Source organism: Solea solea, chromosome 21 (assembly GCF_958295425.1).
Source record: "Solea solea chromosome 21, fSolSol10.1, whole genome shotgun sequence".
Lineage (NCBI taxonomy): Eukaryota > Metazoa > Chordata > Actinopteri > Pleuronectiformes > Soleidae > Solea > Solea solea.
The window spans coordinates 3,692,512-3,711,304 of record NC_081154.1 but is presented as its reverse complement, the minus strand read 5'-3'; the positions used below and the strand labels follow the sequence as shown (position 1 = coordinate 3,711,304).

The 18,793-nt window shown below is 41.9% G+C and overlaps 1 protein-coding gene across 2 annotated transcripts in view; it reads left to right on the top strand.

Moving 5' to 3' along the window:
* snx29 (sorting nexin 29) overlaps window positions 1-18,793 on the top strand; it is a 120,157-nt gene that overhangs the window by 14,176 nt on the left and 87,188 nt on the right. For both annotated transcript variants that reach the window (XM_058621311.1, XM_058621310.1), the window contains exons 12-14: window positions 4,962-5,025; window positions 5,505-5,633; window positions 15,381-15,466. In XM_058621311.1, the coding sequence (XP_058477294.1) occupies window positions 4,962-5,025; window positions 5,505-5,633; window positions 15,381-15,466 (279 nt within the window). The remainder of the gene's footprint in view (window positions 1-4,961; window positions 5,026-5,504; window positions 5,634-15,380; window positions 15,467-18,793) is intronic.

Sequence of the window (18,793 nt, the reverse complement as noted above, 5' to 3'; positions counted from 1 at the left end):
TTGTTCATTGTTGTAAGGTAAATCTGATGCTATGTCACCTTACATTTCTGCACCACTGTACATACACGGTTATATAAACTACCTGACCTGAATTCACTGTAACGTTGCTGTAACTTGCAGTTTTTGAGTCTCTCCTGTCTCTGTAAAAAAAAAAAATCAAAGAGCAACAAGCATTTTCTCCAGACTGCCTGACATTCAGCAAACACAGCGGGAAAAATCCATGCCGACAGAGGCACAGATAACACATTCTTACGCCTTCTGTTGGCTCAATAGAGCAGAATGCAACGCAGCCAAAACAGAGTTTGGCATTTTAGAAGGGAAGCACCACCCTTGACTTTTTCCTCAACTGTAAAAAAGCCCCAAAACTCGGCTCTCGCTCTCTTGCTCTCGATATCTATGGTCTCAGTACTTTTGCTCCCCCTTTACAGCTTAAAGCAACAGATACAGCAGCTTTATTTTGTGTGAAAATGTAGGAAACGCTGATTAGGAAGTAGAAAAGGCCCCAAAAGATTACAATCACATTACAATCACTTTTAATACATCATTGCAGATTTTGCCCTTGGGTTTCTGTCTGTAACATGTACTCGCTAAATATGTCTCATAATCTCATAAAGGAAGCGTTTGAAGGGACGTGGAGTTCTTTGTACTCATTAGGATGATGAATGTGCTACAGAAAACGCTGTGAAATGTGAAATTATGCGATTTTTCCAAACGTATGAAAGGAAAAGCTGTTATGTCATGATTTCATCAGTGTTATTCCTTTTTTTCCTCTCATACAAAGTTGTCCGACACGTGAATCTGAAGGTGAGAGGTTTGAAAGAAGTGACCTTTTACTGAGGAGGCCATTTATGAGCAAGTGGAGCGATAGTTGGAACTGTAGAACGTTGTTTTTTGACCCATATTTAGGCAAAATGTCATGATATCTTCATTTTCTGCTACTGCTTCATTTCTTAACAATTCTGTTCAGTCAAAAAAAAAAAAAAAATGACAAGTGGAGAACGAGACGTGCTATAAATAGGAAACATGTATCATCACAACATTGCTGAAGAATAGTGTTTGCCCTGTTAATGATCGAGGCTTGTGAGTCACACACAGATTATTGCAAACTCCTGCTGATTTTTTTAATGTGTGTGTGTGTGTGTGTGGAAAAACTGAGAATATAAATGGCTGTTGGAGAAGGAATAATACATTTGGATGATCAAAACATTATAAAATTAAACAAATAAACTCCTCCTGCTCGGACTAATCGAATATTAATCGATATTTGTGACCACATCAGACCTGGTGAAAATGTACGAAAGGCGTTCGTTGAATGGGCGTCAAAAATAAGCGGTGGGAGGGGCTAAAAACTGAAAAACTCCCGTTTAACATACATGAATGAAACTTGGCACACATGTTTATTAGGTTTGGACGGTCAAAGAAATCGATGATGACCTATGCTCTAAACCCAACAGGAAGGCCGCCATCTTGGATTGAACGCCGACTCGTAGGCGAACGGTATTTGAACAAACTTGTCCTAGAGCTTTAATGCAGTCATCTTCAAACTTTGGTGAGGTCACTGTGGACAAGTTTGAGGATCTAAAACTGAACAATATTGGTTTGTGGACTAAAACAAGACATTTAAGAACATCATCATTTCCATATTCGGTGAACAACTTTGTTATGGACCAAACGATTACTCGATTAATGGAGAAAGTAATCATTAGTTGCAGCCCACACTGGAATTTTACATTTTTCTATATACTTTTATAGTTTTCTGAGGCTACATAGGCATTGATGTTAATTTCTGTTACTGTCTATCTTAAATTTGTGTGTGAATAAGTTGATGTGCATGTACTATATTTTTTGGAATGTCGATAAACTCTCAATTCAATTCCAAACAAAAAAAAAATAGCAACATAGATTACGTAGATTAAAAAAACATAAAATGTAAACAAAGGTAGGGCTGCAACTAACCATTATAGTCATATTTTTTCTTATTTCTCAAATTAGTTGTTCATAAAATGTTGGAAAAATATGTTTCCCAAAGACCTGGAAATGATGATATTCTCAAATGTCAAAGAAGAAGCTGAAAAACCAAAAGCACTCTTGCGTGATCAAAGATAAAGATAGAGGGAGAGTGAGCGGAGGTGGTGGTGGTGGTGGTGGTTGCTCTCTCTCTCTCAGTCGTGTCCGTCCACGTCTGATTGCATGTGAGACCCAGCACTCCATTGATTAGAGAGTATGGAGTCTATAATTCACAAAGCCCCCGATTACATGGTCTAGCTCTGTGCTAATGCCACTATTATTGGAACAATTAAGCCATGACATGCAGGTTCTCATGGAGACACGTGCACACACACACACACACACACACACCTGCCTCTCACTCTATCTCGTACGTATATAATCACACACACGTTGCACGTGTGCCGTGACGTCAGAGTCGTCTCTGGCTCTGCTAATGTCCCTAATGGCTCCACCACTGTAAACGTGTAGTTGGAGTAAAGGTCACGTTTATTTCTGGCCTGCTGATGAAGAGAATGGAGTGGTGGTTGGTGGGGGTGATAATAAAGTAAATGTCCTCTTTTCTGCTCTGGCGTCGTGCCTCTTTATCACACTCCTCTTACTCTTTGTTCTCCTCCTCCTCCTCTTCCTCCTCACTCAGCTGGGCTCTTTGCTCATAGCTGAAGGAGACCTACTTATGTCTGAACCTACGTTGACACCCTACATTAGTTAGAAGAATGGAGTTGTGGTCCCTCTGTGTGTGTGTGTGTGCTTGTATTTGTTATCTGGCATAAACACTTGACCTTGTAGACCTCGTGGAGACCAAAACTTGGTCCTAATGAGGCAGAACCTGCGGGTTGCAGACCCCTAGGGATATTTCATCCACTTAAATATACCTTGTCTGCGATATTGAAAATGAGTCTTGTCCATCTTTGGATCCACATAATTGTGGCAGCAGGTTTTCTCCACTGAACTACATATAAAATCCCCAAAATGTTTATTTATTTATTGCAAAGTGGGTTCTATTTTATTCATTCTCAAATAGATCTACATAGTTCTGTGTTTTATTTCAAAAGTAGGCCAACACAAGCCAGTGTTTTTGGTGTTTTTCCTTTGTTAATGCGTAAAAACAGTCCTGAATCTGTCCTTAACCATTTAACACCGAGCGTATCGCAGACGACACGTTTGTGCAAGCGCACTTTGCATTACCGTATTAACAGGACAGTAATTTGTCTCTTGGAAAATTATAAAATTATATAAATAATGTCAGTTGCGCTGTTGCATGAGCAGGAAGCCGGCGAATCAGCGTCTTTGTCTCCAGAGAGGAGAGAGTTGGAAAAAAACAAATAACATGTCAGATATTGAAAGTTATTCTGGAAAACTGGGCAAAGTGAGTACAAAAATGTACTCACATTTTCTGGCCCTTTTTATGGTTAAAATAAGCAAAAAAAAGTCTAGACGGACAGTTTGAGGCTTAGGTGTTAAAGGGTTAACATCTGGATTTGGGCTGGGTTCCGAAAGAAAGTTCATTTTCCACTTCATATTGATCTTCATTTGAATGATGTGCCGTTACCTGTATACTCTGCACAAATCCTGCCAGACCATCACAGGTCAGATTTGTTCATTACTTTGCCATCGATGGTGTGGAATAAAAAAAAAATACTTCCACAAGTCACATTTTAGATGCTTTGCTGTCACAATTGTTGGCTCTGGAGGACATTTTAAGTTCCTTTGTGTTCTCCATTGTCGCCGCGAGGCAACATAACATCACTGTTGTCTTCCTCTGATGAGCAAAAGAGGGCATGCATGGGGATGTCTCTAAATAAATTGCTATCATATCCAATCAGGATTTGAATCCATTCAGGAAATCAGCTGTGATACCCAGCCCTAATATAGATGATCAGCCGCCAAATAACTTCCCCGTATATGATGCAGATTAGTTTACTGATTAATCTGCATCATATCGACTGAATCTATAGCGAGTATAATTGCAGTGTCACACTTTCATCCTTGCAAACACAATTTGTCAGCGCTTATCTCATCACTATATATGATCAGTTTTCATGATCCAGCGCTTGGTATCTTGCCCAGAATTGAACCCTCTTTCTACCCCTCAACCATTATTATATTATTCATTAATTTGTTGTTTTTTTTTGAGAGCAGTGGCTCCCCCTGTGGACGCCATGAGCACCGTGACCTGCATATCGTATCCACATGAACAGATGGGCGTGATCCTGGTCCAGTGACTTCTTTGATTCTTAAAGCTGTTACTCTTGGCTCCTTTTACTTCTCTTTTTTCTTTTCTGCCTCACGGATCATTCGTTGTCGTTTGTCTGACTGTGTAAGCTAATAAATATTTAAACAGCTGCTTCCAGCTTCATGCAAATCACGTCTTGATTATAAGTGTGAGATCAGTTTTGTTTGTGGGCTCTGGTTCCCATTACCAGGTGCTTCTCGAGTTATTTATAAGTGGAAATGGCTCTAACTCACATGTTTCTTTGATTAGACTCCACAGTTTCTTCTAAATTCCATGTTCACGTAGCCCACACTGCTGTTGTTTGAATAATGCGCGGAATAAATATGTTTTTTCAATAATTCTTAAGGAGTAACTTACTTCTTTTCTCTCACCACTACATTTATCTCTACATTATTGTCTTGTCTCATGTGTGTTTTTTATATTAGAAACCATAAAAGTGAGATTTTGCAATAAACAACCTGTTCTCTGTGAGGCAGAGGGAAAAAAAGAAACTTCTGTCAGCGGTGGAATATAAAACATAATTTTATCAGAGCAGGGGTGGAACAAAAGTGCAGCATTAATTCAGGACGGCGAGGAGTGAAAGTGGGCTTGTGTTATTTCCACACTTGCAAACTGAAAGTCATTAGTTTATGGTTATTGCGGTGTGTCGCGTCTTGCGTGTTTATTTTATGTATATTGGGGTAGTTTTAGTCTCACATTCTTACTCTCTTCTCTGCAGTGGAGCTGCGCCAGGCCATCGTAGCCATGATGAACAGAAAGGACGAGCTGGAGGAACAAAACACGTACGTTGGAGGGGGGGGAAAAAAACAAATGTTTATCTACACACAAACACACAGAAGTTATCGCTATGATCTCCCACATAAATCGCGTCAGGTTGTTTTCTCTCCCTCCTCAGACGAGAGGCTGTTTTGTGGCAGAACATGATCCGAATAAACAGTTTCAGGATTCAACATCTTTTGTGATTAATCATAATTAATGCGAGTCGTCTGCCAAGCGGCATTTAGATTTTTTTTTTTTTAAATGACAAACTGTGATTCGGACCAGTGGCATAAAATGAACAGTGTTGCACTCACAGATGAGTGTCTGAATTTAACTCTGCTAGTGAAATTAAGGAACGCTTGATTACGCTTATCTGTCGTCGGGAAATTAAAATAACGTGACCAAAATGTCAACGGTTGCTTTGTGTGAATGTTAAAGATTAGGGTCTGCATCAAAACTGTGGTTTTAATGCAGTCATGTGACGTGTGTGTGTGTCTGTCAGGTCTCTCCGCTCTCTGCTGGATGGGGAGATGGAACACTCAGCCGGCCTGAGGCAAGAAACGGATCTGCTGAAGAGGAAGCTGGCAGAGCTGGAGGAGAGACACTCGGCCAAGGTCCAGGCACTGGCCAGGTATGAAGTAGCTGGGATGGCGAGTACACAGGCTTCCCCATGGGTCCTTGAAATCCTTGAACGTTTGCAAATTTGGGAAAAAACATTTCAAGGCCCTTCAAGGTGTTGAAAATCAACATAGGTCATTGAAAGTGCTTGAGGAAAGAAGTTGATATTTAGGTGAAGGTCTCGGCCTATAAAGAACAAACGTGGAGTCATAATTACTAGCGTTGTTGTGGACACTGTCCACTGTCTCTCTCTCTCTCTCTCTTTCTCTTTCTCTCTCTCTCTCTCTCTCTCTCTCTCTCTTTGTAGAGAGAGAGAGAGAGACAATGACGACGTGATGCCTGGCTCACCTAAGAAAGTTACAAACCCTGACGTTGACCAAGTTTCCAAGGACAATCACTTGTCCGAATGCATTCGGCACATTCAGTACTTGTATTTGAGGGAATTGGTCCTGGAAAGTCCTTGAATTTGATGTCAACCAAGGTGTGGGAAACCTGAGTACATCAATGTGATCATTTCTGCACACAGTGAGGGAGATTAAGATGAATTAAGCTTTCCATAGACTGATTCTGTCAACATTTTATCTACTTATCATGAACAGAAAATAGAAATGGCTGCTAACGGGATGAAATATGACTGAAAACAAAAAATAAAGGCCCACGAAAAGTTACGGAGAACTTGGTTGTGACATACAGCAGTCGCCAAACATCCAGTGTTTGAACCTTGTCCTGTTTGGGTCAATATGTAGCCGAACTGTGAAGTTACAAAGTTCCAAAGAGGTGACCCCTAGTGGCAGAGATTACATACTGTGTTTTTAAGTTTCCACTACTAGCTGCTGTCCAACAACACCATTAGACATTTTATAAAAGCTGTTACAGTGCAAAGGACCTTCTGCTTTGTTGCTGCTGACTGTGCTGTGTGCCTACAGTAGCTGCGTCGCTGTTATGCACATAATCACAGTAATTACTGCTAAACCTAGACAGGAAGAGGGACTGCGTTTCTCCAAGTATCAGTGTTAGGTCTCCTCTTGATTGAAAATTATTGGCACGCTCATTGTGGATTGTTAATTTCTAGATGAAACACACTTTGCTCACACACTTTTTTTGTCCCTCTAAGTGAGCCACACTGTTTCCCCTGAAAGTGAATTTGCGTCACCCCGGCATCGACAATTGATTTCCTGTATGCCAGGAGTCTTCAGTTGAGCCCCGAGCCCTTTAAATAGAGGATTAGTCATCCTTCAGCAGTCTCAGCGAGTCTGTGTTCAGATAGTAGCCTCCTACAGTAAGCCAAGCCACCTGCTAGGATTGATCCAGCTAATCAAAGTTGCTACGTGTTAAGGGACGGCTGCAGCTGATGATCTCGTAGTCTGCGGTGGACGCCGCCAAGAGTTGATGATTTCCTTGTCACATGAAGCACGTTAAAGTGCAAATGGTGAGAGAGAGCGCGGGGGGGGAGGTGGGGGAGACTGCTCCAGGAAGAAGTGAGTGATGGCGTCACGTTTGCCCTGCGCTCTCTGCGGGCGACTGTGACATACAGTCCACACGTCTGAGTCTGAGTGCACACGCAGACTCACACTCGGCGCTATTGTCCGCGCGCTAAATCTCAAGTGCTGCTTTTCCCTTCTCAGCCAAATCTGCCTCGATCAATAGCGGCTATAAATATCACCGAAGGAGCAGCTAGCCACTGAGTGAGCGCTGAAAGCTGTCAGAAGAATCATTCAGTAAGAAGGGGCTACTGGCAACGGTTGCTATGTATCCCACAATTCCTTTGTGCTTCTCGTCGCACTGAGGGTGAACCGGGAGCCAGGAAGCCTGATCTTAAAATCTGACACCCCAACGGTAACATCCTAACACGGTTGGCGTCCTCTTTGACCTTCACCAACTCCAGCACTTCCACTGCTGTCACATCTCTTTAAGAAGCCATGTGACGCAGTTAATGGGCACTGATATTAGGCACTTTAACCAGAATCAGGATGGTCTTGCTGTTTGAGCTAAGTGCTGCCATTCGTGTGTGTGTGTGTGTGTGTGAGACTGAGCCCGGCTTTTATGCGGAGGCGGCAGAGAATGAGCGAGTCACCATAGATAGATTTTTTCGGGCTGACGTAAACTCCGGCAGAGGGGAGTGGGCTAAAACGAGCCTCTGCCTGCTGCGCTCATTCTCAATCGCTATGTTACTCACACACAAAACTCAAGATGTACAGCTGGACCCTTATTCAAGCATCCGTCCAAATATAACATGAACACGTAAGACCCTCACTCGCACGGTGACACAGAGCAGTTCACATCCGCGCCTTCCAGCCGGAAATCTTACTGCACATTCAACTCAATACGTACATGCACTCACTTTAAAGCAATGTAGGAACTACAGCACAAACATTTGCCTGTTTCTCATTTGATTTATGACGTCTTATCAACACTTTGCTCAGGAGTTAATGGTCTCAATCACTAATTAAATAAAATATGTTCCCATTTAGAGAATAAAACCAGTGACATGAATACGATGTCCACTTTATAATTTGACTATGTATAAAGTACAAAGTGGACATAGTCAGGGTTGTAATGTAACAAAGTACATATACTCCATTACTGTACTTATGTACAAAATTCACGTTTCTGTACTTTACTTTGTTATTTGTATTTCTAGCAACTTTTACTCCACTACGTTTCCTCTAGCTATCTTTGTTAGTTGTTACTATCAAATAGAATCAGAAGAAGAAAAGTTGGTATTATGGACTGTATTTATATGGAGCTTTTCTAGTCTCATTGAGCTGCTTTACACTGTAGTTTTCACTCATTCACACACTTTAACAAGTGTCTTGCTCAAGGAATTGAACCCACTTTTACTTCTAAAGTTCATTTTATATAAGAAAATGACTTAAGTGCAGTAAATGCCATACTTTTACTTAAGTAATATTATAAAAATAAGTGACTTCAACTTCTACCAAAGTCATATTCTGTGAAAGATACTTGCACTTTTACTCAAGTAAAATACATTTAAGGTACTTTATACAAGACTGGTCTTAGTCACATCATAGGTGCAATGCATTCCATAGCCACTTACCCTAACCTAAACCCAATTCTAACCCTAATCCCCAAACCAGGTCTTAACCCTGAAAAAGGCCTTTAAATGTGTAAAATATAAAAACAAGAACACACAGGTTCATGCAGACGTCCAGAACCAGTCAACCAATTGAAATCTTACCCCTAAACTTAAACCACTTGCTCAGAAATGAGGTTCTGTGTCATTAGGACCAGGTTTTGGTCTCCATGAGGACACTGCTGGTTCTGACAAGTTCTGTGTTTATGCCAGAACAAATACAAGTACACACACACACACTCTTCACAACCAATTCTTCTCCCTATTTAGACATCAGTTGGCAGAGCAGGCCTCTCACAACATGAAGATAGGAAAGCAGCCAGTCAAGTGGGCTTGGGCCAGGAAGTGGTACCTCGTCATAGTGTGAGGGGGTGTTTGGACAGGCGGACACAGGCTCACACACACACACACACGCATGCTCAAACCCACAAGAAATGGGAGCAGATGCCTTTTTCTTAGCTGGCAGAGCTGCCATCTTTCCTCAAGACAGTCTGGTGTGGCTCATCTAAGAAGTGGCAGAGAGGAGCAGCCGTGAAGTTTGTCTAGTTTTACTCGTTGGGAGTGTTCAGGCTCGCTCTTTTCTTTGTCTGGGAAGTCGTTTGTGTCAAACCTCTTCGGGGATGCATTCATTCTCCATCTCCAACAAGCGGGCCCTGCACCGTAGCCTAGCCTAGCCCAGCCTTGTGTTTTTTTTGTGAGTTTATACAAATTCAAGCACTGGACTTTTGGAAGTCTGACACAAGAGTGCGTTTTTGAAGTGTTTCTTTTAAGAGGTTTTTGTGGTAAATTGCACTCAAGAGCATTAACTCAGCTCCTGCGCCGACTGTCTCTGAGGGCATCTTTGTACTTCTCATTTACTCCTTCCAAACAAAGCCGGAGTGTACCTGAAGAACAGCCAATTTAGCGATGTTTATTGCACGTTAAGATGGCTACTGAACACAGGGAGAATGGAGGGAGGGGATGGGAGAATTGTAGCGAGGAAGAAGACAAAAAGACCTCTGGGAATCAAGTCAACATAAGTAATTACTGTGAGGAGTTTTTCTTTTTTGTCTCTCCAACTTGCTCTTTCTGCTTTTCTGTTACATTATTGGTTTTATGCAAAGAGCATTCATAGACTTCAGCTCACACAATATTTAAATATTTACTACTTGCAAATGCACAGTTGTTTTTTCACAGTTTATTTAGCTTTTTACCATCATTACCTCACAGTCTGTCTCTTAAAGGTGGAGTAGGAATGACTGTTGATATTCAAACTCAGACGCTCCACACACGGAGCTGTGCACGTTACCTGTGGTCACGATTTCAAGTTGACCTCCTGCAGCTTATGTCATCTCATAACACGTGATTGTTTAAGTGTTTTTAGGTCACTGCAAGAAAGAGGATAATTTGACTGCTTAGCATTTACCGTTTATGACCATTCCCAATTACAAACTTGAGCTGTGGGACAGAGAAGGACAAAACCCAGTTGGAAGCCAGATCCTTAAGAGGAAATAGGTCCTGGATGAAAACAATGACTCGACGAACCGATTATTAATCCGTTACTAAATTAATCGTCAATTAGGGATGGGAATCGATACCTAGATCGGATATTGGACAAAATGAATGCAATGTAAAATCCGATACGATCCAAAAATCTTATATATCGCATGCTTCACTATGCACAGACTGTAAAAATGTAAATAAACACCAGCAAAAGCATTTTAGCTGAGTCATGTTTGGGCTGCTTATTTTGTCTTTTTGGGGGAGTACTATATTTGTTACACAGTTGGATTATGTCTTTAAAAATGACTCAGCACAAATGTGTTGTTCACAGCTTTAACAACAGGTACCAATGGAATTGGACACAAAAAGGTGCTATCGTGCCATCCCTATCGCCTATCGTCAACTTTTTTGATTTATCGGTTATCGTAGTGTTTTTTCCCATTTTTACCATCGTTCCTCTGATTTTTCAGCTTCTTAAATGTGAATATTTTCAGATTTATTTGCTCCGTATAACAAAGAAATCATCAAAACTGAATCATCTTGGTTTGTGGACGAAACGAGACATTTGAGAACGTCATCATTTCCAGTTTTGGACCAACGATTACTCGGTTATGACAATATTTGTTAGTTGCAGCCCTGTTAATGAGCACGAACTACATTTTGTGAAACCTGAACCACTAAAGAATAGAAAAAGGATTATTTGAGAGAATCAGTCCTTGTTGTAATTGAACACGATGGTGGTCAGAGCTGCTGCGTGACCCGAGACACACCGCCGCTGTTAATCAGACACGACACAGATGTGTGTGTATTTTGAACCCGAAAGCCGTGTTTTATCAGTCGGCTCTGAAATTGCCTTTGAAAATGTATGTGCCGTGCAGCTCGGGCTGTTGTAAGAGCAATATTCATCCTTAACCTTTGCTTATTTACATTGTCACACTGACAGCTCCTATATATCAACCGACAGCTGCCGCAAATTTCCCCTGAGAACGCTCATATGGCTTATGTTGAAATGCAGGTGTGATGTTCATCTGGGTCTGGATTTTGTTGCTGTGTGTGTCTGTCTCTATAATCTCCTCTCATGCTACGGTTGATGTAACTTTTGTATAATCCCTTCTTATGCTTGCAAAGCAGTGTTGTGTATGTGTGTGTGTATATATAGATATACAGGAGATACACAACTGTCAATCAAAGCACATACATCTGGTGTGTGTGTGAAGCTCATCACATGCAGTTTATATATTGGACTAGTTATAATTCTGAGTGATTTCATTCATATTTCAGAGGGTTATAACCTCTTGACTCTTAGCCTTTTCCTATTTTATTCCACCCTGTGTTGTATTTGACTGTTCTTTTTGCATCTTTTGTTTTATTTCAAAGTTAAAACAGGGTTTTCCCATACCCCAAAACTCACATATTTCTACGACCGCATCAGACCTGGTGGAAAATTTACGTGTGAAAGTGGTTTGGTGAAAAAGCGTGGGAAATGGGGAAGTGGGAGGGTCTTACGGAGATGAAAATCTGCTTTCATCAGGTGACTTTTTGTCGCTTTGGTCCCATCATCTTCAAACTTGTTAAATTTCATTTTCCTTTTAGTGGTTTGATTATTGTTATCAATTACAAATCGTGCTTTGAAATGTATTAATATGAAATGATTGATTATGATTGAATGGAAATGTTGCCGTGTGTATAAACGATTACCATATTCATAGGTTCAGCTGCGCCTAACAATTGTTTTTACAATCAGTAATCTGTTTTGTCCATAATTGTATAGCACCTTTCAAGGGATGCAAATAGGACAATAAAACACAACACAGGGTGGAATGAAATAGGAAAAGGCTATAGAGCCAAGAGGTTAAAGTTTCGTGTCAGAAACTAGAGGATATTCACATTTTAAAAGCTGAAATCAGAAAACTAGCTTTTTTTTCTTCAAACCAACTCGAACCAATCAACTATCACATTTTTTTGCATTTTTCATAGTAGTAATAACAATTCTAACTGTTAATAATTGCGACCTGGTTGGAACAAGAGCTTTTCTGCATGGAGTTTGCATGTTCTACATATGTGCGCGTGGATTCTCCTCTTCCGTGTCCCTTCTCCAGCTGTTTTGAGGCCTTCCTCTCTTTCGTCTGCCCTGTGGATTCCAGGTTAGGGCCTGGTGTGTAATGCTGGATGGCGGCTTCCTAAGTGTGTGCCCCATCCAGGACCTATTTCCTCTTGAGGATCAGGCTTCCAACTGGGTTTTGTTCTTCTCTGTCCCACAGCTCAAGGTTGCTGACCACTTGATTTTGAAGATTCTTCTCAGAATCAAGTAGAAAGACAGTAGACAGTAGAAGATGAGATGAGATAAATCATTGATACATCGTCGCAGCCCGTTGTAATAAGTGAATGGCATACATTTACTACAAAAAGATTATTTTAATAAGAGCTTCACATAACACAACACAGTTCCCTCACACCTGAACAACCTGCTCTTATAAGAGATGCAATTTTCATTTTCACAAGAAATTAGACAGTGCATCTTCACACACACACACACACACACTCAGAGCCAGTGTTGTGTATTAGCTCTAATTTAATCAGGCTGGAAGAGTATCTGGGCTGCGGGGTGGTTCTGATAACAACGTTGTGGACGGCTCCTCTGAGAGCTCGTCATGTGGATTCACGAGATCTCCCAGCAGGCGCTTCTTTTGTTGTTCGGGAATGAGGGCTGATAAGCAGGGCACCGCACACACACACACACAAAAAAGCCCATTGAAAATGAGAGGTTTGGGTTGATGGCGGCAGAGCAAAGACAAAGGCTGTTAAATTTAACTGCCAGGGGCATAAAGCCACACTCCAACCCTGATTGATTTCCTCCCCAAAGTCGATGATGTTTAAACGGTAACGGCTTGTAAAGAGACCGCCTCTTTCTCTCACTCGGCTTCTTTATCACTGTGTCTTTGTGTCTGCTGCTTCAGCTTCAGTGTGACACACACACACACACACCGTCTGAACCGTTCTTATTTATGATTGCAGCTCAATCTGGACTCTTAACTACGACTCAATTTACAAGTGACAATAATCTGACTGAGAATATTAGCAAATTGCGAAGGCTGCAATTCAATCATTCTACTTTTGAATCAATTATTGATTCATGTATTGGTGACTAAACTCAATGCCAATTGTTGTGATAACTGGTTTGAGGTGGATTTCTTAAACCAGCACCAAACAGTAAATCATTAACACTAAACTGAATGTCTTTGGTTTGTGGACAACACAAACATTGAAGGTCATTTACATCATCGTCACTACTACGTGATTTTATTTTTAAGTTCTCGTCCTTGCATTATGGAGTATAATAGTTCATATTTTGATGGCGTTGTTGATGGTAGGTATGCTCCATCTTGTTTTAAATCTAAAGGTGAATATTTGATTGGAAAGAAAAAAATTCATAATCACAATATTGAGAATAGCTATTTTATCCAAATTGTTCAGCTCTACTCTTCTACCCCAGACTCTTTACCTGATATGACTGGCTGTACATTGAAGGATCTCTAGAATACTGAATGTGCAGTGTAATTTTTTCACTCTTTCTTGTCAAACAAGACATTGGCATGCATTCTTGTCAATGTATCGTCTGCGTGTTGGGTCCGTTTAGTTGCGGGAGGTCAGAGCCACATACATTCAGCAGAATTCAGCACAAGTGGGCGATGAAGTAGGAAAATACGGTTTACTTGATTTTCACCCGCCTATTTCACTTGAATACGTCACAGGAAGAATCCTTGCAAGTCCAGCATGATCCTGTTTCTTCGGTCAGTAGAATTACTGCTCCGTTTGTTGTGTTTACATTATAGAAAGTGTATTTCTGTGCAAGTACCGCAAGAAAACCTAACCTCACACCCCCAGTCATGTGGAAGCCAGGCACAAGCAGTGTAAATTGGCATCTGTTCTGCACCCCAGGTGGAACTTGAACCCTACAATCCCTGCCTTAGGAGGCCAGTGCCCTATCCATTAGGCCACTGGGGCCATGATATCCACATTTAATGTGTTGTTTCTGTGTTTGGAGATTCACGTGCAGTTAATGGGCTGATTCTGCAGCAGTTCTTGCAGTCTAGTTTGAGTATACATGTCCAAATATGCCTCAATCCCTCTACAGATCTGGTTTTAACAATCCTCAGTGCACTTGACTGAGGGCCTTTCTGTGTGCAGCTTGCATGTTCACCATAAGACTGAGTGTGAGAGTGAATGCTTGTTTGCCCTGCATTCGAGCTGGTTTTTGGCTCCAGCTACCCACGACCCGCGTGTGGAGGATAAAGCCTTAGACGACATATGAGTGAGTGAGCGATTAAGAGGATTCATGTCAACATCAGGCGTAGAGATGTTCTCTCCGAGCCGCCACCTGTTACAGTGACTACAGAGAGTGACTGTGCTGTAGGTGCGATGAAAATTTGAAACACAAATCAAGTCACAGCTTTGTAAATATATCTCCGTCACCTGTCGCCTGGATTAGAGTTCAGGTGTTTTAATTTTCAGCACTCCTCAGTGTCACAGCGTGTTTCTCACATGCCGCCCCCCCCCAGTCTGCCATCGTACTGTCATGAAGCAGAGTAAACAACTTCCTGTCGGTGTCTCTCTGCAGCTGCAGTCATCGGACAGAAAAACTGGCCTCCTGTCACATGGGAGCATGGTGATATTCTCTCTGTTTATAATTTAAAGGCGGGCAAATTGACATTATTAAAATCTTAAACTCTGTAATTACCCGTCGTATTAAGACAATCGCCGGTGACAGCGATGCATTATTTGTGCTTGGTGACTCAGTCGTGATTAAAGATTTTATAAATCATTATAAATGTATTCAAATTGCCTGTAATGGTGAGCAGAACATTTTTGATGAGAGTGTGGAAAAAGCCAGATGCTCCCGCTTATCAAGACTGCTCTGCAGAACTTGGCAAGTGTCATTTTTTTCCTCTTTTCTTCCTGTTTCTTCAATCGTAATTGATTTATTTTTGTCTGCAATACTATTATTGTTATTATTATAACGTATAGTAATTATTCAGAGCTGTAATGTGTACAGAATGTTCACATTAAGAATTGTTATAGAATATAACTACATACTAAATCGCTTGCATGCAGTGTATTGTGTGTGTATTGCCACTTAAATATTATTCCTCCATACTTATAAGGTGTGTGTGTGTGTTTTTGCAGGGAGAACGAGGTCCTGAAGGTCCAGTTGAAGAAGTATGTGGGGGCGGTACAGATGCTGAAGAGAGAGGGGAGCGAGGGCAATGACGGTAAAAACACACACACACACACACACACATATACTGTATGAAATTAGATTTCATATCTGTGTCCCTGTCCATCTGTTTTCCACACAAACAGGAAATGCTTATAGATGCATACACAGAGAATAAAGGTCATCAGTTTGCCCTACACACCTCACACATTATTTCTCAGCTGTTCCTCCAGTGACTGACCTTCATTTTCATGGTGTGGCGTTCTGTCAAACACTATAAGAGAGTATACTCTCTCTCACCCTGGCTTATTTTAGTTTTTCGGCAAACTTTGACTTTGCCTTACTGACGCCGGGGGGATGTGAGCTGTGCTCTGTTTAAAGACTGATGCGATAAGCCCGCCCACCCCCCCCCCCCCCCCCCCCCCCCAACTCCACCTCGCCCGCTGTATCAAAGGCAAATAAAGTGGACGCGGCCGATTATGGAGGGCCACACATTGGCTAATTGGGTTTTAGGAGGAAAGGAAATAGAGCTGTTATCTCTGACACCCCAAAGGTGTGCGTGTTTGAGGGTTTTCTGACTTGAGAAACGATATGCAGAGCTTTGTAATGTTCGGAAACCGAGAGCGCCCACTAATCACTACATCCATGACACACAGGAGGCAAGGCACACAGACTTATCTCCCATCATGTGGGTTGACAATACTCTGGTAATACACTAAATTGAAACTAAATGTCTGAAAACTAACTCCGCTTTATACGCCACACAAGGGGGTGCTGGTGCCAATCCCAGCTGACATAGGGCAAAAGGCGGGGTACATCCTGGACAGGTCGCCAGTCCATCACAGGGCCACATACAGACAAACAACCATCCACGCTCACTGTCAATTTAGAGTGTCCAATTTGCCTAATCCCCAAATCTGCATGTTTTTGGACTGTGGGAGGAAACTGGAGAACCTGGAAAATACCCATGTGCACACATGTTCCGACCGGGTCGCTAACCCGGGTCTTATTTCTGCAAGGGCACGAATGAAAACATTAATTCAAATATTGTCTTATATTTCTGTTCATAGATCATCCCCTAAATCCTACACACTCTCTACTCTAATCGCTGTGGGAAATTAGTGACACTGACGAATGTTTTCAACCAGAGAGTTTGAGTAACAATTTCTTCCGTTTTGTCTTTTGTTTTCCGTGGCAAGCACTTTGGTTAAGAACCCAGTGTGATGCTCTCAGACCTCGTGTTTGTCTCTTTGCTCCCAAATCTCGGCAATTAACTGAGAGAGAGAGAGAGAGAGAGGGAGAGCGCACGCTGATATTATTAATGTGAGGAATGTTGCCAAAAGCCACAAAAGATCCGCGCTGTTTGAAACTGCAATTTCCCCCTTTTCTAATGCAAATGTTCACTCACTGCCACTCTCCAGATTGTGTTTTTTTGCCGTAAGACAAAGAAACCCAGTGACTTTACGAACTTGAGAAAAAAGCGTGTAGTTATTCAGTTAGAGTTCAACAGGCAGAAAAAGTTGCCAGGAGCGTTAACAACCCCCCCACACACACACACTTGTTATCCACGCACCGCGACGTGTGCAACCTACAACCTATAACGGTGTCATGTTTTAAACATGGCTTGTCTTTGGTCCCTAGCAATTACTGCGTTCAACCTGTCAGCCTCGGCCGCCCGTGCCCGCTGACATCAGAGCGCTCGAGAGGGGAGGAGAGGATCGCTGAGGATGGGAGATGATTGGGAGGAGAAATGGTGAATCTCATGAAAACATGCATGCATTATCAGGAATATAGCCATCGCCCGGGTCAACTCATGACAAACACTATCTGGTTTTGTCATCTCTGTAGTTTGCTTTGTGCCCGTCTTTATATTCCCCTCCAATCATCATCTCTCTCGCAGATGTTGACATTTAATTTTTTCCGTCATTTGTACACTTTCTATCTCCCTTCCTTCGTCCTCCCTCTCGTCTTTCCCGCTCCTACCGTCCCCCATTCCCCTCATCCCGACAGCCGTAGTAATTCCCTCTCCACGGCGGCGTCTAAATGATTTCATCCTCCCTCGCCTCTGTCTTCTGCTAATGATGTGCCTCGCTCCGTCATACTTTGATGTTGAATATGCACATATGTGTTGAAGTAGAAGGAGAAGGAATGATGTGTGAGCAGTTTATTTAAAAGATAAAAAAAAAAAGACTATTATGAATTGATGCACAAGTTCTCCGTTTTTATATACTGTCAGCACATTTTCCTGCCGCCGTGAAACCCCTCCTGTCTTAACGACAGCGCTGCAGACGTGATCTCTCGAGCGCTCCTCAGGCACTGTCATCCTCGGTGACACGCTACGATAGACAACACCCCCCCCCCCCGCCTGCCCGCATTTCAGAGATAATTACCGTTTTCTTTGCGATGCCGTCTATCTGTTTGTTTTCAAGGATTTCCGCTCTCATCTTAGACTTGCAAATGAGAGAATAGTTTGTTTGTGTTCTTCATGTGGATTAACATTTTAACATTCACGGTGCGTGTTTGAATCTAATTTAAAAAAAATCTTTTTGTCGCTACAGTAGGAGCCGGGGAGGACGTGAACTTGACATGTCGCATTAGCATAGCTCCAGTCAATCGAATGTCAGAGTGACTTGAATGTTTCAGTGCTTTTTCGATGGCGTACACTTGTGTCTTCATGAGAAGCCATTAGTTGAACCCCCCTGAAGACTTGTAGGCAGACGTGTTTACTGTAGAAGAAAAGCAGCTCAGAGCATCGGGGAGAGAACACTCGTACCCACGAGTCTCAGAGATCCGCCAAGATTTGTCAAAACGCACTAAACCTGGACGAGGTTTATAAAAACACGTGGCCTTGAACGAGCACTGAACTATTTTTGTCCACTACATGAACAGATGCTTGATAGTAAGACGTCGTATTGACAATTAGACTTCACATGATCTCTTGAGAGTTTGCTTTTTGAAGACCTTTGTCTTCAACCACCGCAAAATTCGTCCCTTTTTTTAAATTACAGGTGTTATGAGATCAGTTTTCATGAATTTCTTGAAGATCTTTTGCATCTTTCTCTGTTAGGGACCTGATCTGAAACTGACTGTGACAAACCTACACAAACTAAACCCACATTTGACATTTAAAAACCCAGTAAAGAAAGAAAGAAAGTAAGAAAGAAAAAGATCTCGACTGGATACTGGATCCAAAAACACTTACCTTTTGCAGACAGACTAAAGTGTCTCACAAAGTGTTTTACTCGGCTGTATTCCTGACATTAAGCAGTGGCTGAGCCAAAATTGTCTTCATTTAAGTGAAACAAAGACAAATTGTGTTTGGAGAAACTGGAACAGCTGGCTTTTTTTGTTGCGCCCTGTTCTCTCAGGTCGGCTGCTCGAC